This window comes from Hemitrygon akajei, chromosome 11 (assembly GCF_048418815.1).
Source record: "Hemitrygon akajei chromosome 11, sHemAka1.3, whole genome shotgun sequence".
Taxonomy (NCBI): domain Eukaryota; kingdom Metazoa; phylum Chordata; class Chondrichthyes; order Myliobatiformes; family Dasyatidae; genus Hemitrygon; species Hemitrygon akajei.
Window position 1 is genome coordinate 29,728,683 of NC_133134.1, and position 24,741 is coordinate 29,753,423.

Consider the following 24,741-nt stretch of genomic DNA (forward strand, 5'->3'; position numbering starts at 1 on the left):
TGATAGAGGGGAAAGTACAGCTTAGAATGGAAGCCTCCACCTAGCATCTGATTAGGATATAATCCTTCTTTCTCCACCCATAATGTTCCAAGAAAATATTGAAGGAAGGATGACTCTCAGTTTTAAAATGCTTAGCAAACCACTAACTGAGTTAATTAAAAAGTTGTAATTTGAGATTGTGTGAAGTAATTGGATGGCATATTTATTCCTCAGCCATTTGTATTGGTATAAAAAAAAATTAAATCACCTAGTTCGCGGAGCCCTGTACATCGGTGCCTATATGAGATGAAGTAGCTATTACAAAGTAATTAATTTGCTCTAAAGTGAGCTGGGGTGTCCCCTGGGTCCAATAACTCCCACGTAAATGAAAGCATTTACACAGAGCAGTATCACCTATCTAAAGAAACTGAAATTTCAGAGCAAGATTAAGGAGGGCTGGCCCCTGACTTCATATTACATCATAGAAAAAAAGTGTTGAGAAAAACTAGGGTATTTCGAAATGGTGCCTTTTATTGCAACGATTCAGTTAGTCATAAGAAACACACACAAAATGCTGGTGGAACGCAGCAGGCCACGCAGACTTCGTTAACAAAGTCCTGACAAAGGGTCTCGACCCGAAACGTCAACTGTACTTCTTCCTATAGTTGCTGCCTGGCCTGCTGCGTTCCACCAGTGTTTTGTGTGTGTTGCTTGAATTTCCAGCACTTGCAGATTTCCTCGTGTTTGCAGTTAATTATAAACCAGTTTTTAAGCGTTCTGCAAAACAGTACGAGTATTACGACTCCAAAGCTTTAGAAAACAAGATGAAGCAAAAATCAAGTTCAATTGCTCATAACCAAATTATAAATCCATAAATGATGACTTTTTAATGAATGCTTTTGGATAAAATAATTCTAGTACAGCACTTTAGCCTTGCCTTCACCAGGTCAGTATCATGCGGCAAAGAGATCTTATTCTCTAGAAAGACATCTGACATTATTGATGCTGTCTGGAAATCTGTAAATTTACCAGGCAGAAAGTGAAAAACACAATTCAATAGCTATTGAACTATTGCAGGGTTAACTGAAGTATCCCAGACCTAAACTTTGATTTGGTATTACTTTGCTCCAGATTAGCAAAATGGCTGCAAAAATTTCAATAAATACACTAAATGACTGACAATAACTCTATTTGTTAACCCACATATTGCTCTAAATCAAAACATGATCAAAATATTGGTAGAATTTGGCAAGATTAATTAGAATATTTAAACGCAAATTACAAATGTGATTGATTAATCACATTTTGTTGTGATTACAAGAACCTGTTAGACGTAGGATCCGCAACGTAAAATACTGCAAGACCAATTCATTGGTTAATTGGTGGGACTGATGGTGGGGTACCCCTCCCGTTGAAGCTTCTCTCTTGTGCTTGCTTGGTGGAAGAAAAGTTCGACTGCATTAGTCTGGCTGCACTTGTGCAAGATGAGGAACTGCTGCAGGCTGTTCTTGCAGAAATGTGGTTCCTAGCCAATATCCATGCACCATCAAGCTACAGAGCATGACATTAAGGAACTTGGGCTATATTATTTTTTTTATAACTGCTTTTTTTTTCCTACTATCATTATTATATGTGCTCTGTGCTGTATGTGCCAATTGGCACTGTGTTTTTCACCTTGGCCCCAGAGGAGCATTGTTTCATTTTGCTATATTCATGTGTATGGCTGAATGACAAACTTGAACTGAATGATATATTTAAAAATACCAGTATAGTCATTCAATTATAGCAATCGTTTAAAAATGAAATAATAATTGTCCTCTCAAACACTTAACACTATTCATACCTGTGTTACACGCCACCACTCATCTGGAGTAGTGCACGAACACCATAGCTCCTTAGCAAGAAGATTTGGTGGTGTGGACTCCATTAGTTCTTCCAATACGGAGCTCATTACACTCAAAGGCCAATCACGCCGTGAGACATCAAGATTAAGACCTACTGATTTTAAAGCTGGCCCGATTTTACTGTAATACAGCTCACTGGGTCGGGGGACTAAAGCGGGATTTTGTGTAGTCTGGTAGGAATCTTGATTCTTGGGGGAGAAAAAAAAATACACTGTAGTTATTCACTTTCTTAAATGGTACATTTACACAGTCTCAATGGAAAGCAAAAAAAAGCTATGGTGGCTTAAACACCCATGTAGCCAACTGAGATGCGTGTATTAGAGGGTTTAATATTTTAAGTTGTAGAGTTCAGCTACAATCTGATTTTCTTTCAGCCCAAATTTTTACTTCCAAAATCAGGCAGGCCAACAAAAGAGGCTCAAACAAAAGTCTAGCTGGAGCAGGATTAACATTCAAAAGTCAAATTACATTAACAATAGTTGCAGACAAGCCTACAGTGGACTATTAGACCCATTCATGATCAATGAGCAGAGGTACAATATAGGATTGACTGAGCATATGGACAAGTTTTAAACTGTCACCTGGAGTTGCAAATACAGCGTGGGTGACATGGGACTCATTAGGTTTTGCATTAAAAATCACCTTCATTTCCAGTGGGGAGGGCCAAAAGAATGCTCCCTTCTCATTACACAACCCTGCTTCATGACTGCCATGGGGGCAGAGTACTGCTTTTCCCACCTTGAGCAGATAGTCTGGTGGGATGGGAGCCAAGAGCTACTAAGCAATGGTGCCACCAACATTCAGGGTATGTTACTTCCTTATTTTAATTCACTGCAAGAATCAAATTTAGGAACATTCACCTCTACCTTCTGTGCCTGTAAAGTAGCTTCTCTTTGTTGCCAACGCTTGTAAAGTCCAAAAAGAGGAGTGGCACCATCCACCCACTGAATGAGTCCCGATCTTGTACCCAGTGGAGTTACAGAATAATGTCTGGCATGGAAACGCGGAGTCTCCTGGTGGTTAATTTTTATGAACATTGTATTTACAATGGATAAAAACTGCATTATTCGTTCATCCAGATGCAAGTCTTCCAGCCCTGTGAACACAAATGATTTAGTCATTTACATCTACAAAAGCCTGTAACAGTTAAATTTTAAATATCACGTGGTTTTGAAATAGATCATTTTTAGGTTGTGATCAATTTTACCTTGAGGTGTGATTACATCAAATTTTAAATTAATTTTACCTACATAGAACTCAAGATCTGTGGAAAGCTAAAGTAATTAGAACATTATACTAAAGGCAAAATGCAGGAACCATTTTGAAAATATTTTGGCCCTTTGTCTACAATTGTCCTTTTTCTGACGTATCGGGATTTTTCTTCTGTAAACCTAGAAGTGTTCTTGAGCCACAGTTGAAAAATGGGGCAACTATAATTAAAATATGAATATACATTGTGGTATCACATTTAACAGAATGGAAAAGGTGGGAAAAAAGGCCAAGTAAATAAAACAAAGAAAATGCCAGAAAATAATTAAGCTTAAATAAAAGCAAAATGCTAGAAATACCTAGGAAAGGCAGTGTAATTCTGCAAAGAGAGACAAATGACATAGAATGAATGATCACCTCTGATCAATGATGTGTAAAGATAGAAAACAGACAAATTTAAGTTAGAGGAAGGAGAGGCAGGGCAGAAAAGACTGTAATACAGTTGAGAAAAGGTTGGCAATAAGTTATGATGATGTCAGCTGATACATATTGATAAAGGCATGCCTGGAGAAGAAGCACTTAGGAGACAAAAAGTGAGTGATATACAATAGGTGACAGAAAAACTGAATAAGCAAATACCCAAAAGGAAACAGGATTGGCCCATAATTGGAAATTGTTGAATTCAGTGTTGAGTCAAGTTGCTCTCAGGATGAGGCTTTTCATTCCAGGACGAAGGAGATGTCTTCCTTTTTTAAACAAAGGGGCTTCCCTTCTTCCACCATCTACTCTGCTCTCAAATGCATCTCTCCCATTTCCCACACATCTGCCCTCACCCCATCCGCCCACCACCCCACTCGGGGTAGGGTTCCCCTTGTCTTCACCTACCACCCCACCAGTCTCCAGATCCACGTATAATTCTCCGTAACTTCTGCCACCTCCAACGGGATTCCACTACCAAGCACATCTTTCCCTTCCCCCTTTCTGCTTTCCGCAGGGATCGCTCCCTACGCGACTCCCTTGTCCACTTGTCCCCCTCATCCCTTCCCACCGATCTCCCTCCTGACACTTATCCTTGTAAGCAGAACAAGTGCTACACCTGCCCTTACACTTCCTCCCTCACCACCATTCAGGGCCCCAGACAGTCCTTCCAGGTGAGGCGACACTTCACCTGTGAGTCGGCTGGTGTGGTATACTGCATCCGGTGCTCCCGGTGTGGCCTTTTATATATTGGTGAGACCCGACACTGACTGGGAGGCCGTTTTGCTGAACGCCTACGCTCGGTCCGCCAGAGAAAGCAGGATCTCCCAGTGGCCACACATTTTAATTCCACGTCCCATTCCCATTCTGATATGTCTATCCATGGCCTCCTCTACTGTCAAAATGAATCCAAACTCAGGTTGGAGGAACATCACCTTATATACTGGCTGGGTAGCCTCCAACCTGATGGCACGAACATTGACTTCTCTAACTTCCGTTAATGCCCCTCCTTCCCTTTTTACCCCATCCCTGACATATTTAGTTGTTTGCCTGTACTCCATCTCCCTCTGGTGCTTTCCCCCCCACCTTCTTTCTCCCGAGGTCTGTCGTCCCATGATCCTTTCCCTTCTCCAGCTCTGTATCACTTTCGCCAATCACTTTTCCAGCTCTTAGCTTCATCCCACCCCCTCCGGTCTTCTATCATTTCGCATTTCCCCCTCCCCCCACTACTTTCAAATCTCTTACTATCTTTCCTTTCAGTTAGTCCTGAGGAAGGGTCTCCGCCCGAAACGTCAACAGTGCTTCTCCTTATAGATGCTGCCTGGCCTGCTGTGTTCCACCAGCATTTTGTGTGTGTTGGAAGAAGGGGTACTATTTTTATATTTACTTTGTCTCTGCCCCTCGGATCCCAGAAAACTCGAGGGGCTGGGAAGCAGATTTAAAGTTGCAGTCAAATGTAAGTTTGGAACAATCCTTACAGATTGAATGGAAATGTTCTGAAAAGCAATCAATTTGTTTGGTTTCTCCAATGTTGAAGAAGCATCATGATCACCAAAAGCATAATGGAAAGTATTGGAAGCAATATATTAAAAAACCACCTGTCACCTGGAACTGTTCTGGTCTCTGGACAAGTGCAGGTGACATTTCCTTTGTACGTATGGGAAAGGGCTGCATTAAGGAGAATGAATATTTGTGGAGGTGAAAGCGTTGACAGTCCTTCAGAGTACTGAAATGTGTAGGCATGTGCATGCATGTATTAAGGTGGAAATGTTCTGAAGCTTTCTAATTGCATGGAGGATGTCCCGTTAAATATGGATACTGGTAAGCTGCAAGCTGAGGACAAGCGTAACCCTTACACTTGTTCAGGGTGAGAGGAGAGAAGGCGAGAGAAGTGCAAATACAACAGACATAGTTGAAAATCCTGTCAATTATCTAAGAGAATAAACCATCACTGAGGAAAGCCGGACAAAAGGAAGCACTGCTGTGATATCTAGCTATCATAATAGATGCAACCATGACTGAAAAACAGAGAATAAAGTATAGTTCTTTCAGGATGCTGGATAGGGACAGAGGTGCAGGCAGAATAGTCACGGAAGTCTGTCTACTTTGGTGGATAATGGTCATTAAACTATTAATAAAATTAAAGCAGAAGTTGAAGAATAGAATAGTTACCTTGGTAAAAGTGAGCGCAGGGTGGAAATTGAGAGTAAAAAGTTACTTATGATAGCAGAAAAACAATACAGTCAGCAATGTATTGGATACAAAGGCTATGAGGGGCTACTGAAATCTCAAAGGGAAACTTGGCTTGGATCACTTAGTACAGCCTAAATCTCAATCTTGTTTCTTTCCACAGGTGCTACTTGTAAACTATTTCTAAAAATGAATTTTATTTCAGATTTCCAACAGTTTCAGGAGGAAAATCAGTATCTCTTACTATGGTTAAATAGAGTCTTCAGTTAAATAATACTTTCAAATAAAAATCAGGGTGTGCATTAAATAACGTTGATTATTTCAAAATGTAAAGTAGCCTAAAATAGCTAAGGAATGACTGGGTAGAATATCATCAGACTTTAATCGCCAAGTACCTATGCACATACAAGGAATTTACTTCTGGCAGATGTTGTCTCTCTGCTCATAACAATAATAATGATAAATATAAATGAAAATATAGATTATACATACAGGTAGTGCAATCCAAGTAATAGTTAGCCGACAGTTAACCGGCAGTTAACTGTTCAGCAAAGTGACCGCAGTAGGGAAAAAACTTCTCCAGTGCCTATTAGTCTTAGTCTGGAGGGATCTGAAGCGCCTACCAGACGGAAGCAGATCAAACAGTCCGTGCGCAGGATGGGAGGAGTCCTTTATGATGTTCCCCGCCCTCTTCTTCAACCTGGAAGAGTACAGGTCCACAATAGAGGGCAGGGAGGCTCCCTTTCTGGTTTCTGTTATCCCTCTGGATTAAATTGGTGACTTAGACTGGCAATAATGAAGAATTTTTGAATGTGGTAATAGAAGGAAGTAGCACAGATGCATTTAAGTGACAGGCATCAAAGGGGAATAGAAAAGAGGAACGTGCTAACTGGAGAACATGAAGCAATGTAACCACTTCATCTACACTACTTTACCTGAATTATATTCACGTAACTTTTGAGAGAAAACAGAACAGCTCCAAAATAGGCTCAATGCATTTGTTAAAGCAGATGACATTTAAATCTGTGCTTCTCCCACTCCTCATAGCCAGATAAAGTAAACAAGAGCACCACAAGTTAAGTGATCACATTAAGTTAATTGTAAATGGAGAAAGCTTAGAAATCAATGTCCACATTACCTTTAAATAAGTATGGATAATTTTTCCCATCAGAGCCCAAGAACATTAGTTTCTTTGGTTTTGTTTTGGTGGGTAGAATGGTGATGCTATTGCCAACACTCTGAATTGTGACTGCATCCCTTGCTGAGATTTCACCAGGCAGGGCAATTTCTGTGTTAGACATTGCAGCCATTCGTGGACTGATTTCTTCCAGATGCAATAGGTAGCTGGTGCGCTTCTGAGCTCGCTGTTGTAAATTAAGCATTATCTGCGATGAAGTAAAAATAGAGTACGTTATTCTACATGCTCATTACTGAAGAACATTGGAAATGGATCTTTGTATTGCACAAAGTAACATTGTACAATTGAGTTCACTAATCTGTTTCTCAGTGCTTATCTTATATTACATTTTAATATTTTAATTTCTCTTCCATTGTGTATTTACAACATTCATGCTAAAATATGGTCAATACATTCTCTGTAAAATATAATTAATTAACAAAGGAAAAATTCCCAGCACAACAATCTCAAAACTGAACTCAATTTGCATTCTGCAATCTCAATAACTCAGAAAGTATACAATAAACAACGTATTCAATTGAAATAGTTAACTGATTAACTATTGCAACCAGTCAATTATGTTCTTCCATTAGAAAACTTTTACACTACAGATATTACCTGTTTAAATGGCAACCAACTACTGCTGGGATTAGCTGGATTGGATGGGGTCTTCAGTTTTTCCAAAGCATTATTAATTGGTTCCCCGTAGGTGTCCTGAAACCACTTCTCATGAGGAGTTTCCGCTGGAGCTGAAGTAATGCTGCATACATGCTCCAAGGCAAATACAACTGGTTTCATCAAAGCTGTGTGCTTCTCCCTCATAATGGCCATCTTCTCATCCCTAACATGGAAGGTAGGACCAAAATACCTCACAGCAAACAAATTGTAGTAGTAAAACAAATGAATAGCTAACTTAGGCTGTCTGTAAAGACACACTAGAAGGATAGGGCTTTACAAACTTTTTCTATGCGATAACCCCAATGCAGAGAAGTATCACTTGACTGAATGCAAACAGATATTCGCATCTTGGTTAATTTAAAGGAGAAAGGAAAACTATAAAGATGCAAGGCATCTTTAGACTTCCTAATGCTCATTGTTAACATCTAATTTGATTAGTCTCTTGGAGAACAATTAAAAATTTTAATACAGTATTGTATAATTATACAGTTCAAGTCAAAGATTTATTTTCTAACTGCTTTAATATATAAACGATCTAACAATTGTTTCAATATGACTTACACTACAGCTAGTTCCATTTACATTACAAATATTAACCAGTTTAGAAACACTTACTTGCGAAGTGTATTATTGTTTTGAACCCTCTTCACCTCATCCTCCAATTGCTGAATGCGTCTGAGTACATGCATGTGCTGTTGCTGAAGAACTCCGAGCCAGAGCTCATCCCACAGAACAGTAATTCTTCGTAATTCCCCAACTAACATCTGTACCTATTATCAGCACATTAACAGTTAAAATAATTTTTAACAATAATTCAAATATTGGATAGCTGAACACTACTAATCCACATGGAGCTACACATCTATTGTAATAATAATTCATTATTCAAGTCATTTTCACTGATAAGATACAACTGAGGACACCTTGGCACAACTGCCGCCCTGCTGGCCTCAGCAAATGAATAGCACCAAATATAAAACGAGCAAGACCACGGGAGTTTCTGGACCAGCAAATGCCATACCAGAGTTTAAACCTGTATTTGAAACATTCTTAGAAAAGTATAGTAGCAGAAACTAAATTTTTTTCGCTAAAATTAACTAGCTGTTTCATTACCAGATTGATAAGTGAAACTGAAATTAAGCGTTCCAAAATGTACCAATATATTTGACACAAAAGTCCAGGCTTTATGATCATGCATTTTTCTCACTAATGTCTGTACACCAAAGAATTTAGTTTCCCAATTTAGGGCCTGGAATTAACTAAAAAGGGCAAACGTTTCTAACAGGATATCGCTTGTTGCTCTAGGTTTTGGATTTTGAAAAATGACATCAGTGGCAGTATACCACAGTCTCAATTTCCAGTGACAAATCTAATCCAAACCTTGTGTGTCGTACAAGTGGAGTTTTCGTACTCTCCCTATAACCAAGAGAGTTTTCAGGTGTTCACTTCCTCTCAAACACTGAAGGGGTAATGATATTTTAATCAGTTACTGTAAGGTAAGCCTGCAGTTAAGCGGCAAAAGAATTAAAACTGCCAGGTAAACTGATAAATAAAGGGGTGAGTAGATTGTTCAGTTATGGACTAAGTCGAACAGCCTCTTATAAAACTTTGCCTGAACAAAAATAATAGCAATTCCTATCAGCAATTTAAAGATAAAGTTTGAAGTACCTGTAAAACCATTGTTGGATTTGCTGATGATAATTTGTCCACTATTGTACTATAGCAGTCCTGCATCATAGCTTGATCCTCATTAAAACATTTCTGTTCATCTTTAATGCTATCCTGTGACCCACGTGGACTATTTTCTTCACATTCACCTCCAGACAGAGCTTCAGCCTGGATATTGCTCAGCAGGGTCGGAATTGCAGATGACAATTTGGCTCCTGGAAAGGCCAACAATATTTCTTTAGATATGAAAGAAACTTTCTATAATGAAGTTTAACTTGGAATAAAAATGGAACATATATGGCACAGCATTTAGGCACTGCTGTCTCATAGCTCCTGCGACCCTCATTCAATCCTGTACTGTGAGAAGTTTGCACATTTTGCCTGAAATTGCATGGGCTTCCCTCCTGCTTCCTCCCACATTGCAAAGTTGACTGAAAGGTTAACTGACTACTGTAAATTACCTTGACTGTGAGCAACAAGAGAATTGGAGGGGAAATGAGAGGAGTCAATAGGCAAATGAGAGAGATTAGATCACAGAAAATTAGAATGGAGGAATGAAGCTGATGGGAATGCTCTGACTACCTGCCTAGACACTGAGGCAAAAGGCAACGATGTTGTAAAAGCATACAACCTGATCCAAATAGATGCTAATTCCTGACGAAGGGTCTTGGCCCAAAACGTCGACAGTGCTTCTCCTTATAGAAGCTGCCTGGCCTGCTGTGTTCCACCAGCATTTTGTGTGTGCTGTTAGAATTTCCAGCATCTGCAGATTTCCTCGTAGATGCTAATTTATTGTGATTAAAAGTGTCAGATACTGAACTAGCTAGGTAGAGGACTGTATTTTTATTGGAACATCCTATTCTTCAAGGATTAATATTGAGAATGACAATGGGGGCTGTAAAATGTAGTTGAAGTGAAGTGACTTTTGGCGTCCCAACTTTGAAAATAAGACAGATTTTAACATTTTTTACCCAATTGGAGAAACCATTTACTGCATTTAAACATATTCAACAATACTTTTATCAGTAGCTCTCCAATGCAGATGAAGCCTTAGATAATCATTTAATTACCAGAGGACTGAGATTCACCACTGAGTGATATTGAGCCAACAATTGCAGGATATAGAATAAGATGAGGAGAATCTTGAGCCACACGACACAGCAGATTACAGATGCTCTGACGTACGTATACTTCAGGGTGATTCAAACGTGAGAATAGCTGTGGAATAATGCCTGATACAAAAACACAAAAAAAGTGAATATATTTTTCAAATGTTAAGACAGGTAGGATTATTCTAAATTCAAACGTTTTATGTATTTAACTGGCAGAAGATTGCAGAAACCAATTACTATATCCTACATCCAAGAAAACGGCAAGTAATCTCTCGATACATAAAAGCTGAGTGCACTTCACCATCATGCAAAACTATAAAAAAGGGGTGGTGGCCATCTGGCCCTTGAACCAGTTCTGCATTATCATGGCTGACCTACTTCAATTGCATTTTTCAGCACCATCACCTTTAATTCTTTTAGTACACAGAAATTTATTGATAGGTATTTTGAATTAACATAGTGACTGAGCCTTGACAGCTATCTGAAGTTCAGAATTCAAAAGGTTAATAACTCTGAATGAAGAAATTTGTCACTTCAGTCTTAAAAAGCATACCCATAATAAATATCAAACTGAACCCCTTGGCTCTAGACACTGGTCAAGGAAAACATTTCCACATCAAGATGAAAACCTCTGAGTACTTTTATGAGATCTCCCATCATGCTTCTAAACTGAAGAGGACACGTTCCCAATTTATCCAATTTCTTCCCAAACTTGCTATCCTTGGAATCAACCCAGTGAATTTTCACAGGAAGTATTAGCTAAGACAACCTAAATTATGCTCAACATTCCATATGCAGTGTCACCAATCCCCTATACATCTGCAATTAAGTCTTTATTCCTCTGTTTGAATCATCTTATAATTAAATTTAATGTAGCAATTTGGCTTCTTGATCACTTACTGCCAAGCTGGCTTTCAGCGACTTTATTTCAGAAGTGTACTAGATCCTTTTGAAAATTAACACTACCTAATTCATCACCATTTAATAAATGTGCCACTTTACAGTCATGTGTACCAAAAGGAAATACTTCACATTTTAGAATGCAGATGGCTGCTAAATATCTGCCATGCTCTTGCCTACTTGCTAACAATACGTATATCTTCAAAGCCTTTTTACATCCTCCTTCATGCTCAATTCCGAAGTACTTTATCTTCAGCCAATTTGGAAATATGATATTTTGCCCACTCAGCCAAATCATTGATGCAGATCATCAACTGTTAGCCTCAAGAACAGGTTCTTGGTGTGCAGTGGACGTCACAGCCTGCCAACCTGGAATCCATTTATTCCCATTTTGCTCACTGTTCAATAATTCTCAATCCGTGTCAGTATTTTACCTTTTAATTCCATGTGTTCCAACCTTGTTGATCAACTTCCCATGTAGGACCATATCAAATACCTTCCAAAAATTCAAATACTCCACATCCATTGGCTCCCCTTTACCTATTCCATCAAAGGTGGGTTCAGAGAACTCTGAATTTATCACACATGATTTTGCTTGCAAAGTGCATGTTGCACTGCTCAGTTCTATGATTCTTTTCAAATCTTATTACATTCTGCATTATATGCTCAAACATTTTCCATCAAGTTCATGGATTTATCCAATTCTAATGCTTGGCTTGCACTTGTTTCTTTTAGTTCCTATTTGCTGATTCTTCAATAGATCTGGCAGGCGCTAAGTGCCTTTTCCAGGAAGACAGCCACAAAATAATTGCTTATTTCCACATTTGCTTGTTCCCCTATTCCCCATTATATATTCTTCAGATTCTGCTTATAAAGGACCCACATATATCCTCTGTTTGTTTTGTTTCTTGTTTGTCAATTCATATTTTAATCAAGCTATTATTAATTGTGTAGCCCTCTGTTGAGTTTTAAAATGCTCCCAATGCTCTGCTATGTCTGGCAATTTAACACCATCTTTAACTTCTCGTCAGCCATGGATGAATCACAATTTATTTTGCGTGCCTTACAGAACCATTTTTTTGTAGCTTGTGCATTACTGCTTTTAAGGCTAACAAATGAAATTTATGCTAACAGACAAAAGCATATTCTTCCAAGCAAGCACAGCCAACTCTCTCCTCAAGCCTTCTTAGTCTTCGGTAATTGTTAAACCTTAGTTTTACACTGAACTGCCTCAAACTCTGGTTCACTCTTCCACAAAAAGTCCCTGAGCAATTAACCCTTTCTCATTGCACAAAATAAGACCCAATAGACACTTTCCTCTGGTTCTTTGATCCAGTAAGCATTGCATATCATGAACTCATCTTATAATCTTCTAAATATTTTCTGTCAAGTCTCACATGATTATTGCATTCCATAACATTCCACTCATCTAAATTATGCCATACCCAATATCTGTACTATTACTTTTCAGACTACAAAATAGCTTAATGATTTTTGCCCTTGCCATTTCTCAGCTCAATGCAAATTAATTCTAATCCTATTTTGTAATTTTGCTTGACAAATGATTTCTCACCACTGCACAGGTGTGCACTTATGTGCTACAGCACATTGTCCATCTTTTCTGAATGGTGAATATTTTAGATATTAATTTAAGAGGATTGGAATAGAGGAGTGAAGACACTGCAATTATATGATGACTCTACCTTGAATATCTTGAATACTCTAGAGGTTAATTGAAACAAAATTCTTATTGGGCTTAACTAGGTACATGCAGAGGGATGAAGTCTGTTATATTTTGTAACTCTAGAAATTAATCGCAAGAAAAACACGGGAACCTAGGAAACGTCTACTTTAGTGACGTGTGTGCATATGATGTGGTGGCGGAATGATGCATGCTGTTCATGCACTTTTATGCATAACCCGTAGTGAATGATGTAAACAAAGAATGCTTAATCAAAACATACATTTACAACATTGCTGAAATATTAAAGACACAATTGTTGCTCTGGCCAGAATGTCTGGAACTACAAGAATCAGTGATTCTTAAAAAACAGTCGCCGTCTATTCAAGAAATCTCTTCAGAGAGATTTTCTACCCCAAAACACTGCAGAGACTTAGTCACAGTTTATTCAAAAACCAAAAGACTTTTGGCTATTAAATGGAAATGAAGGGTTATGGGCAAAGTAGCATTGAGGTAAAGATTATGACCTCGTATAATGGCACAACAGGCAAGAGGGAGGAATTGACTTACAAACTTTTTTTTTTGCTACACTGGTTATTGCAGACTAGTTTGTCAATTTTTAAACTGGGGCACAAATGTAAAGTTTATCCCTGGCAGTGATTTGTGATGCAGGCTGTCTACTCTTTATCACTTACCTCTCCAGGGAGCCGTGGGAGTGGTGGCTAGTCCATGTTCCAAGCCCTCCCTTAGTTCACCAGCATGCTTCACTAGTAACCTCAGTAGTCTTAAAGTAGCCATAACAATTACATCGTCATTGCTTTGCTTGGTGGGTGTATGATTAAGAATTGCCTTCAGTTCTTCACCATCCACATGAACCTGAAATGTTAACAAAATTTTAAGGCATTAAATTCAACTTACATTACAAACATCATTTTGCAAACAGTAGATTAAATTGTGTTGCTTAGATCTCAAACATTTGCAGATTTTCTCTTGTTTGTGATTAAATACATCTATTTCAGATTTATAACAGAAATCTTTTATTTGCAATGTATTTCAGGTACAAATATTAGGGGCTGGAAGAGGAAAACAAAATATCCAAATAGAATTTTAAGAAAGGCAGACACAATGCTATATAATCAAAACACAATTTTAAAAAGTTTAACTGTTCATATTTAGGAGGATTAATTGCACCTGGAGCCCTCAATTATTACCATGGAATGCTTATTTCACAATGCCTTATGCAAGGCCTGATTTATGCAATTTCACCCATAAATTTAAATATTTCAAGCTTGTAAATAGCACAGTATTCTGTGGCATTCAATTAAAAGGATAAAGTACATGCTCTATTAGGTTAATTTTACAAGAATCAGTGTGATTATTTTATAAAATGAAATTAGAACAAGTGTATGTATAGCAATACAATGTGTAGCTAAAGAAAACATACTTTGGATTTATGGAGATATCACCTTATAGGCAGCTCTCAGGAACATTAACTGGGGTCTGTCCATTTTAAACTTCCCTGTCCTACTATATCAGTTACAAGAAATTACACCTCAAATTTGTGTCTCTGGCACATTCCCAGAAAGATGTACTATAAATGGTGATCACTGTCCATGGTGATTTTCCAGCCTATTTTCTTCTATCCCCAATAGATGGAAGTCTAACATAACCATTAATAGATGATGGAATAAGGAATGATAGGAATTACATCCATTCAGCACATACTGCAAGTTTTGAAATCATACAAATATTTTGTTCTCCCCCCCCCCCCCCCCCCCCGGAGATGGAGCTTTTGCCCTCCAAACAGATACTGATTATCAGTACAGAAAAGCTCTTCCTGTATGCTCCAAAACCAGATGCCATCTTAAAATTTATGATTCTGCAGTCACACAAGTAACTCCAGCCAAAGGAAGATTTCACCGCAGGAAATATGACTGAGGAATATATTGAGCTGATGATGGCAGTTTATCAGGACAAACATTAATTGAATGGACAGTTAATGGCTGCTGCTTTCTAATTCATTTCTCTTGCCCTTAGAAAATAAAATAGCAGGTTATTTGATTACTAACCTGACCAGCATTCAATTTGAGAAAAGTGAAGTATGCTTTGCAAGAAAGCTTATAAAGGTTAAATATTCTGTCCACAACTTTTCGCCAAACTTCAATTAGACCTTCAACCACAGTCTCATCCTGATCACTAAGCCATGGGCAGTTAGTTATTAACTGCCTCCAAATAACCTCCACCATGTCATCCTCTTCATCATCATTTATTTGCAGGGTCAAGTCTTCATCCTGTGGATAAGTTTTAAAGAAAAGTTATATACTCCGCTGATTCTGAAACAAAAAAAACAAAATCAATTAAGATCTTACACAACCCAAGAATACAACTTTAACGATGCAATAACTTACATCTGTTTGACAGATATATAGGTTGGATTCACAAAGTTTAAGAAAAAATATCTGAAGCATGAATAACAAAGAAATGACAAAGTACACATTTTCCCAATGTTCACCTGAATTCCTGTTGGTCGACACAAAGCTTGCCCCAAAATTCCATAAATTGTTTCTCTGTCTTCTTCTGACGTGTTTTCTGGAAGTAGATTTTGAACTTCTGTCTTTTCTCTGGTCAAAAGTGGGACACCTTCACCCTGACTGTATCAAAGTATAACCAAAAACTGATCACAATTCATAGAAGCGATATTGAATGTGTTATTTGTTATTTAAACATTCATTTTTCTTTAGCAAAAATAATGGTGTAGCATAGGAAGCCCATTTTATCCAGCATGCCACGACTGACTGTTTGAAAGGTACATTTAAGTGGTCTAATTCATTAGCTTTTCAATTGCCAAAATTATCTTCATACATTTATTATGCAGCACTCTGAAGATCAGAGGTGGAGAGGATCAGTAACTTAAAATTCTGGGTGACACTATCTCAGAGGACCTGCTCTGGATCCATCATATAAATGTAATTGCAAAGAAGCCACTACAAACAAAAGATAGAAGTTTGTCATTAAAATTTTGGCAAATTTCTATAGAAATTTGGTGGAAAGTGTGACCAATGACTTTGAGCTGAAAATCCTACAAAAGGTAGTGGATTCGGCCCAGTACATCATGGATAAAGCCCTCCCAACCATTGAGCATATCTACATGAAAAGTTGCTGTAGAAAAGCAGCATCCATCAAAGCTCACCACCACCCAAAGTCATGCTCTTTTCTCACTGCTGCATCAGGTAGAAGATACAAGTGCCTCAGGAATTGTACCATCAGGTTCAAGAACAGTTACTACCCCTCAACCATCAGGCTTTTGAACCAAAGAGGATACCTACATTCGTTCTATTTCTGGTGTCCCCACAACCAATGATCTCACTTTAAAGACCTTATTTTCTTATTTTATGCTCTCATTATTTATTGCTATTTATTTATATTTGCACCTGCATAGTTTGTTGCTCCACTGATCCTGTTTACAGTTATTGTTCTATAGATTTGCTAAGTCCACAGGAGAAAAACATCAGGGTTGTATGTGGTGACATGCATGCACTCTAATACAGTTCACTAATTTTTTAAAAAAAACTTTATTTAATTAACATAATTTAACACTTTCACTAGCCACTTACACAGTGCATTAGAATCTTAATTATGTTTTTAAAAAATCCTATCACATCTCTGGTTCCTTTATTTACCTTAGTTTAACTTGAATACTATGGCTAGCAATTCTTTTGCCACCAAAATACATTTGTTTTCTTTCACCATGACCCTGAGTAAACTGTAACATGTCTCTAAATTCACTACTCTAGGAATAACAATTTAGGTTTCTTTGAAAAATGTGCTTCCATTCCAGTGAATCAATTGTGCATCTTCAAAATTATATATTCATCACGGGAAGCAATCCCAAAACTGGCACTTAAAGGCATAAAAACTGTAAATCAGTTGCTTTAACTATAATTCCTCCACCTGTCCCACCCACCACTTACTCCAGAGTTTGGAACCCGAATTCCTCAGGTAAAACTGCTGACATATGGCCAACAAATTAAGAATAAATAATCAAACCTGACATATGGAATTTACCCGCTCCCAACCCACTTGGATGAAATTGGGAGATTAAAAACTTTGAAAACATGTACACTTACCTAGCATTATCAACGACCTTCCTGCCCCATCTGTATGCCCAACTAGCCAAAGCTGCCCAGGACTTGGCTATCTCAGGTGCTTGAACTGCTGAAAGATGATACAGCTGCCCTAAAATGAAGTCTGGCTCTCCAACTCCAATATTCACTGAAAATAGACCAAATTAATCTTAGTTTTAAGAGGGTACAAATCTATTGCTCATTGGTGTGAAGTTAATTTCAGTGTACTCACCTGTTGATTCAACCACCATTTTGGAACAAACTGCTTCCTCTGTTAAACCAGGAGGGGTCAAGTCAGCCAGAGTATGTATGTTTTTTGCCAGGGTTGGCAAACCAGAAACAGATTTTTGCTGCTGAGCTCTGAAGACTTGTTTCAGCTGAGTAGACATCTCTTTCCACTCTGCCTGAATCCACTTAGTCAACGTGAGTATTGACTTGGCAACTGCCGACTCTGCTTTGGCAGATTTACAATATGCTATGGCACAAGAACTCAGCATTTCCATGGCATACGTGGAATGACCTATGGACATTGAGCAAGCGTTTCAAATACTCAGTAGTTTATCAAGAGTATAATGTATTTTCAAAATAATTAACTTCAGTGAAGCTCAGGACAGATAGCAAGGCAAAGACATAAACAATGATGGTTCCACTCCATAATTACTGGTGCACCATTCCACAGTCATAGTGCACAGAAAGTTGGTACTTCTCTACAGAACTATTCCACCTCATTGGAGAATTTGGAACAGAGAAAAATAGATATACATTAACCTAGCTGCTGTAAAACAGTTCCTAACAGCCGGTTAAGCACAATTTCTTGCGATAGTGTGATAAAAGGATATGCCAAATTTCTTTAGCCTCTGAGGAAATAAACACTGGTGAGCTTTCTCAGTGTGGCATCAACATGGTTGGATAAGACAGGCTACTGGTGATGTTTACTCCTGAAAGCTCTCTCCCTCTTGACCTTAGCACAGGAACATGTGCACAGCTCCCTTTCCTGAAGTCAGTGACCAGCTGTTAATTAGCTGACATTGAGGGAAAGGTTATTGCCAAGATAGTATGTCACTAGGCCATCTCCTTCCGGTACTCCTGACATCATTACCTAAGAAACTGGGCCCTGTGGTGACATCATCTACAAACTTGTTTATGGACTCAGAGCAGAATCTGAGCATGGAGTTGTAAGTGTATAGGGAGTAAAGTAGGGGTACTTTTTATGGTTCTCTTGGACTATTCTTCAGAATAATGAACATAAACATTCGGAGATTTTCAAATATATCAGAATATTTTCTTTACTTACCTGCAGTGTACAACAGCTTTGATTTCTCGATGTCAAGTTCTGGTCCCCACTTTTCATTAATTGTGCCATGCAATGACATCTGCTTGAACAGATGGACTAAATCTCGCATTGTGTTAGCATCGCCCAATGAAGTCTTGCTGCAGTGCTCAAGCAGTCTAGTGGCCAGTAGGACATTCCCTTGTTTACGAGCAAATTTAACTGCTGTGAGCCCGAGCTCCATGAGATGCCCATTAACTGAGGTACTGGAACCTGGACAAAGAATATTTTAATGCATTTTTATATTTCAGATACAAATACATGTTTAAACAGCATATGCTTCAGATAGACTACTTTAAACATTCTAAAATAATTGGTTTAATATTTGATTTTGATTTTTAAAAGAATAATTCTTCTTCCTCAGATTTTCAAATAATTTAGAACTTTGAAGTGAAAGATGCCACCTCATATCACAAATGGTTTAATTGGGATTGCACCTGATCCAGCTGTGAGGAAAATAGACATTTACCCAATGAGAGGAAGAGAGAAAAGTGGAAGTAGCAAGAACACTTAGAAAAAATAGAGGTTGTTAAGTTATTTAATATGGTATATTTTTTACCTTTCAATTTTTCAGCTATTCGAGCTTGGTACACGGTGTATCTTAAAGCCTGAAGCCATGGGCGAACATCGTACTGTTTACATGATTGTAAAGCTTCATTATAGAGTGGCAAAAGGCAGTCCTATACAAATAATTGTTATTAATATAAATTACAGTTCCACACGTACAAAATTCACAGTCATGTCCAATTACAGGTGCATTCACATCATGGCTAAAACACTGATAATGGCCTTTTCTTTATGCAGTGGTGCAGTTATAGTCAATGGACCTTCAAGTCAAAACCCATTTTAACATCAATGAGTGAATTCCAAGGAGTTTACTTCACACTGGCAACAAATCCCTACATTAGTTTTCATTGCACTATATGCTGCATTTTAGTCAGGAATTGAAGCATCTACCTGAGAAGTCCAATTTAACAATTAATATAGATTGATGTTTTAAATTATAAACAAAAAAACTCCAAAACAGTCTTTGCATGACATCTATGACATGCAATCCTATCTGATAAGTCTTACCTCCTGGAACTTTCGAAAATCTTACCTCAGTGGACAGCTTGTTTGTTACAGTATTCTCAAGTGCAGTTGAACAGTACAATTGCAGCGTGCTCATCATTGGCAGAGATCCTGCCATTGATAATGTCGATAGTCTCAGAGGCCCCACAGCGATCCGAGCCATCTGTTTTAGATACTTGACTGTATGCCTAATTTAAAAATATGCAATCAGAATTCAAATTAATTATAGATTTTACTTTCAGGAAAATAATTTCTATCAGTTCTTAATTTAAATAAAGTTTCAGTTCTTAATTTATCCCAGCTTACAGAAGCTCCCAAACAGGGAAGAACAGCAATGTTGTGTCAATCAGAAAAAGTCTGGAACTTAGAAGGATAACAGAGTTTTTAAAATGCATCAGCAGATATGACACTTAGCAAATTAAGTTCTGCACTCCAAAAATCAAATCAGGTTTTTGATTCTCGATTATGAAAACTAAATCATAAAGTTTGCAGGCTCTGTTGCTATTTTAAATTAGGTGAGGCACATGTAACATAAGCAACTAAGGCTGTATAGAGATGATCACCGAATTATTCAGACTTAAAGCACCTGAAAGAGTTCAGTGAAATGCAATTGAGTCAATTTCAGCTAATGTTTTCCATAACACCTGCAATGGCTCAAATTTGTCTTAAATATTCTCACTGCTACCATCAGGTACAGAAACATGAAGACCCACACTCAACAATTTAGGAAAAGCTTCTTCCCCTTTGCTATCAGATTCTGAATGACCCTTGAACACATGACCATTACTTCTTTTTTCTTTGCACCATTTATTCTGTAATTTATAGCAGTTTTGTCTTTGCACAGTACTGCTGTTGCTAAACAAAATTTTCTGGTCATAAGACTGTGATAATAAACCCGAGTCTGCGAAGTTTATAGAAAAGTCAAAATTACAATTTGCCAACCTTCTGAGAAATGTTCTCTAAAAACCACATTTATGGCAGTTTCTAAATGTTGGATGGAACTTGTTCCAGTTGATTTAAGTACTATTGTGACGGATTCCTAAAAGCTTGATTCTCAAAATGCAATACAGAAGTAAAAGTGTACAGATCATCAAACGTGCTTACTCTGAGCTATTCTGGTTCTTTTTTTCCTGTTCTGTTGGCTCAATAGCTGAAGAAAAGCATGCTGCACTTCTCAGGAGTTGAACTTCAATGGCTTTTTGAAGTTCCCTTGGGTCAGGACTCATTACATTTGGGAGCAGCTTCTTCATGTCTTTAAAAAAAAAGATTACAATAAGTGAAAAAAACAGCTCAATATGGAATGCATCCAGCCAGGATTTGACTACTAATATGGAAAATCAAAAAAATAAAATTAGATATTTAGAGACAACTTTTATATGTCCTCAATAAGTATAAATGGAAATGCAGTAAACTGTAATATAAGGTACAAGAATGGAAGGGGTGTGGAAAGCTATAGTCCAAGTACAGGTTAATGGGACTAGGCAGAATAACAGTTCGGTACCGACTAGATCGTCTGAAAAGCCTGTTTCTGCGACTCCTTAGATTGGTATAATTTATTATGAAAGACAAGAGATTTGAAGGAACCACAGCAGAGATTAAATGTGAAGTCCGAGGCATTCACATAGGATCAGAAACTTAAAAATATTTTTTTTAAACTTTGACAAAAATAATTGAGGTGTCAAATACCTTGAGTCACAGGAGCAGATTTAGGCCTAATCAAGAATTGTGATGTTTTGAAATGCTGGATGATTATTCAGTTTAATTAATAAAAAGGAAACTACTCTGGAATTTCTGTCACAAATCAGGTGTGTCATACCTAACAGATCATTAACTGCACAGAAATTAAAGCAATCACTTCAAATCTCAAAAATAAATTACTAAACTCATTTATTGTTAACCACTCATGAGCAGATTTTGGTTTACTAAAGGCTAGTCACCAGGTAGAAAACAGAGTTATAATCATACACCACAAACGAGGCCACTCACATGCCTATATCACAAGTTATTTAAATACATTTCAAGAAAATGAAGTTTTAGTTTTAAAAAATTCTTTGGTTAAACCCAGGAGTTTGGTCTTCAGCTTTAGAAAATGGATCTCAGAAACATTGCCCTTCAATTCAATATTGCGGCCAAAGATTAATTAAGGGAACATGTTGAATAAGACAAATGTAACCACTTACATTCAGCACTTTGAACTAGGTACAGCAATTAAAATCAAAGAAGCTTCATCAAACATTGATGCTGCATGTATAATTTCCAGAATGAAGTCAATAATTTGAAAGGTATGGAAAAGGTGGATAAACCACAAATTACAGAAGTTTGTATGTTATGAATAATACTTTATCAAAATTCTACAAGGTGTCCCAAGTTATGGCTTAAAGGTAGTTATTCTGACATACCTAATTTCTCTTTAGCAGCTCCATTTATAAAATTGATATCCTCTCCAGGTAATAGTTCCAGCTGCTCCCGACATGAAGAAAAATCACCACACTCAAAGCTACTGAGAGCTCTGTAAAGACAAGACAGTAGATTTTCTTCAGTTGATTGACCCTCAGCCTTGCTTTACTTCAAGGTACAAGTTCTTAAAATCAAAACTATCTGGTATTTTTACAATAACACCTTAAAATGTAACAAAACATCATATCACTTCAAAGTTTGACCTCAAACTACAGAAATATATTTGTACCAATATTTGGTCACCTCCCAAAGTGATGGATACCAATAAGCATCTCAAGAGGAGGAAAGATAGCCAAATAAGAAAGGATAAGGTGGGAATTTCAAAGGGATCTTGGTAACTGAAGGTGTTACCATTAATAGTGTGGCATTCACATTCAGGTTAAATTATAAAATACTTACCTTCGAATTTCCTCACAAAAGTCAGAAATGTAATCCCAGATTACCAACTGGATAAAGAATAAATAAATCAATGTTTTAAAACCTCAAATTTTAAGAGCAGATTTTGGTTCAACAGGAATTAATCTTTCTCAGTCATATTTCTAGGAAGCTCCTCTTGAAGGCTAATATTCTTCTCTGAATTAGATTTAACGAACAGCAGCTCAGGTTCCAAAATGAATTCTAGACTGCAAATAGATCAATTCATGCTGCATGACATTTAAAAATGTTCATATATGCATATATTCTAAAAGCTTTAGTGCTTAATATCTATGCTCCATCAACAACTTCATGAGCTAAGATAATCCAGTACAGCTACAGCACTGACATATGTGCAAAACTGCCTCAGAATGTTCTATCTTTAATGTGCACTAAAATCATGCAATCAGCCTACCCCTGCCCCACACCCAACCAAAGAGATGAAATGAATCATTCCCTTGTGCTATCAAGTGGTTTCCACTCACTAGCTCCCTATTGCTTAATTTGGATTTTGTCATACATGCTTTATTCCAGAAACCAGTCCAAGCAGCAACAGAAAACCTGAACTTTAATGACAACAAGAAAGACTGCCAACAAATCAACATTTAATTTGAGTACTGCAAGAGGAAATGCATTAAAACAAATGCTTCAGATTTTTATTTTGGAGCTACACGAGGGCAGAAATGGTAGAAATATTTTGTAGCAATGTACTTGACACAAAGAAGCATAATTGTGACTGAACACCAGGCATTCAGTTCTTGGAATTCCAACCTGTAGTGTAAAAAAACAACTTACCAATATACTAGCAGTGGCATTTTTAAATCCACGAGCTCCAGTAAGTTGAAAGGCAGGTGGTGCACATAAGCACCACTTTTTTATGTCGGACACAATCTTGACGTCGTTATACACTGATTCAATCATTGATTCACCTGGGATTCCTCATCTTTAGGACTATGAAAGTTCCTTTACCACATTGACAACTATAACGCAAAGGCTGATTACAATGGTTGAAATTGGGGCTGAGTTATTAAGAGGACCTTATCACTGACACCAGTAGACAAAAACATTGCAAAGCTACGAGAGCAGAGGAGGACCAAATGGACAGCTTTATCAAGAAGGCAGAGCATTTGCTGCTTATGATTGGCCGCTTCCTGTGTTATACAGTCCTAGTATTTAAACTTCAGCTGCACTCAAAGCTTTGAAACCAGAAGATGCTCAATGGGATGGCAGTAATCAGTTCAGATAATACAGCCAAACCCTGATCAATAAGGGGTTGCAAATGGTATTTCAAAGTACATTATCAAAATATGTATATTCTTTACAGGCAGCCACAAAACAAATAAACCCAAAAGAACCCATTAAAAGAGACCGTCAAACTCCCAATGTGCAGAAATAAACACAAATTATGCAACAGTAAGGTAAGCAGACATTTAGAACTCAAGTTCATGAAAGTGAGTCCACAGCCACGAAGCTAGTCACAGCTGATTCAGGAGCCTGTTAGCTGCAGACCACAGCATCAGTTCAGTGCAGAGATAAATAAACCTTGCGAGCCAAACACTGACCTCTCCCTCACCTCTAGCACCGACAACATGACCCTTTCAAATTGGCCAGCACTAAAATTGGCCAAATATTGGGTTGCTCCTTGCTCTCAGGTCCCACTGGCTAAATCGGCCAACAGCAGGTCATTCTCCATTCTCGGGGCGGGCCCTGCTACCTCAATTTAGCCTGTATCTGACCTTTCTAATCTGGCCTGACACATCAATCAAACATCGGCTTGTTCCTTGCTCTTCGCTTTGCCTCGCCACGGATCCATTGCTTCAACCTGGCTCTAATTCCTCTCCAGCAACGGCCATGCATTGGCTTGTTTACAGCTCTCAGACCCAGGCCCTGCCGCCTCGATTCGGCCTGCACACACCACGCTGCAACTGTCCTGCATCTTAGAGACACCAGTTCACACCACAAAAATGCCTCCAGGTCATACGGCTGGTTCAAAAGCTCAACTCTGAAAGGGAAATTACAGGCTACTGAATGTAGTGATTGTTTGCTGCCAGCAAGTTGTCGCTGTGCTTCACCAGGGCCATCTTAAAACAGAAATTTTCCAACAGACCATGACCATCCATGACATTCAATATCCCCCGACCCAAAAAAAAAGACAATCAAGTCTTAGGAAAGTGTAGGCATGGCACAGTTTTACGCTATTTGGAGTTAGAGGAGACTTGTTATGTCACCAAAGACCATTGCAAATTTACAAAAAGTGTACAGTGGGGAGCATTCAGAAAGGTTGCATCCTAGCTTGGTATGGAGGCTCTGATACACAGGATCACAAGAACCTGCAGAGGGTTGTAAATTCAGCCAGCTACTCTCAGGCAC

General features: G+C 38.0%; 1 protein-coding gene across 2 annotated transcripts in view; it reads right to left on the bottom strand.

The window, feature by feature from the left end:
* The window catches only part of smg1 (SMG1 nonsense mediated mRNA decay associated PI3K related kinase), a 139,319-nt gene that overhangs the window by 55,104 nt on the left and 59,474 nt on the right, over positions 1 to 24,741 (bottom strand). Inside the window, exons 26-42 of one of the 2 annotated variants that reach the window (XM_073060535.1) lie at positions 21,900 to 22,009; positions 20,605 to 20,752; positions 19,529 to 19,688; positions 18,989 to 19,109; positions 18,394 to 18,642; positions 17,332 to 17,619; positions 17,103 to 17,247; positions 15,488 to 15,626; positions 15,045 to 15,266; positions 13,671 to 13,851; positions 10,353 to 10,514; positions 9,283 to 9,497; positions 8,230 to 8,384; positions 7,555 to 7,777; positions 6,898 to 7,144; positions 2,750 to 2,979; positions 1,823 to 2,071 (exon numbers count right to left, since the gene is read on the bottom strand). In XM_073060535.1, coding sequence (XP_072916636.1) covers positions 1,823 to 2,071; positions 2,750 to 2,979; positions 6,898 to 7,144; positions 7,555 to 7,777; positions 8,230 to 8,384; positions 9,283 to 9,497; positions 10,353 to 10,514; positions 13,671 to 13,851; positions 15,045 to 15,266; positions 15,488 to 15,626; positions 17,103 to 17,247; positions 17,332 to 17,619; positions 18,394 to 18,642; positions 18,989 to 19,109; positions 19,529 to 19,688; positions 20,605 to 20,752; positions 21,900 to 22,009 — 3,244 coding nt within the window. Of the gene's footprint in view, positions 1 to 1,822; positions 2,072 to 2,743; positions 2,980 to 6,897; positions 7,145 to 7,554; positions 7,778 to 8,229; positions 8,385 to 9,282; positions 9,498 to 10,352; positions 10,515 to 13,670; positions 13,852 to 15,044; positions 15,267 to 15,487; positions 15,627 to 17,102; positions 17,248 to 17,331; positions 17,620 to 18,393; positions 18,643 to 18,988; positions 19,110 to 19,528; positions 19,689 to 20,604; positions 20,753 to 21,899; positions 22,010 to 24,741 lie in introns of both variants that reach the window. The other variant, XM_073060534.1, reaches the window with a different exon arrangement.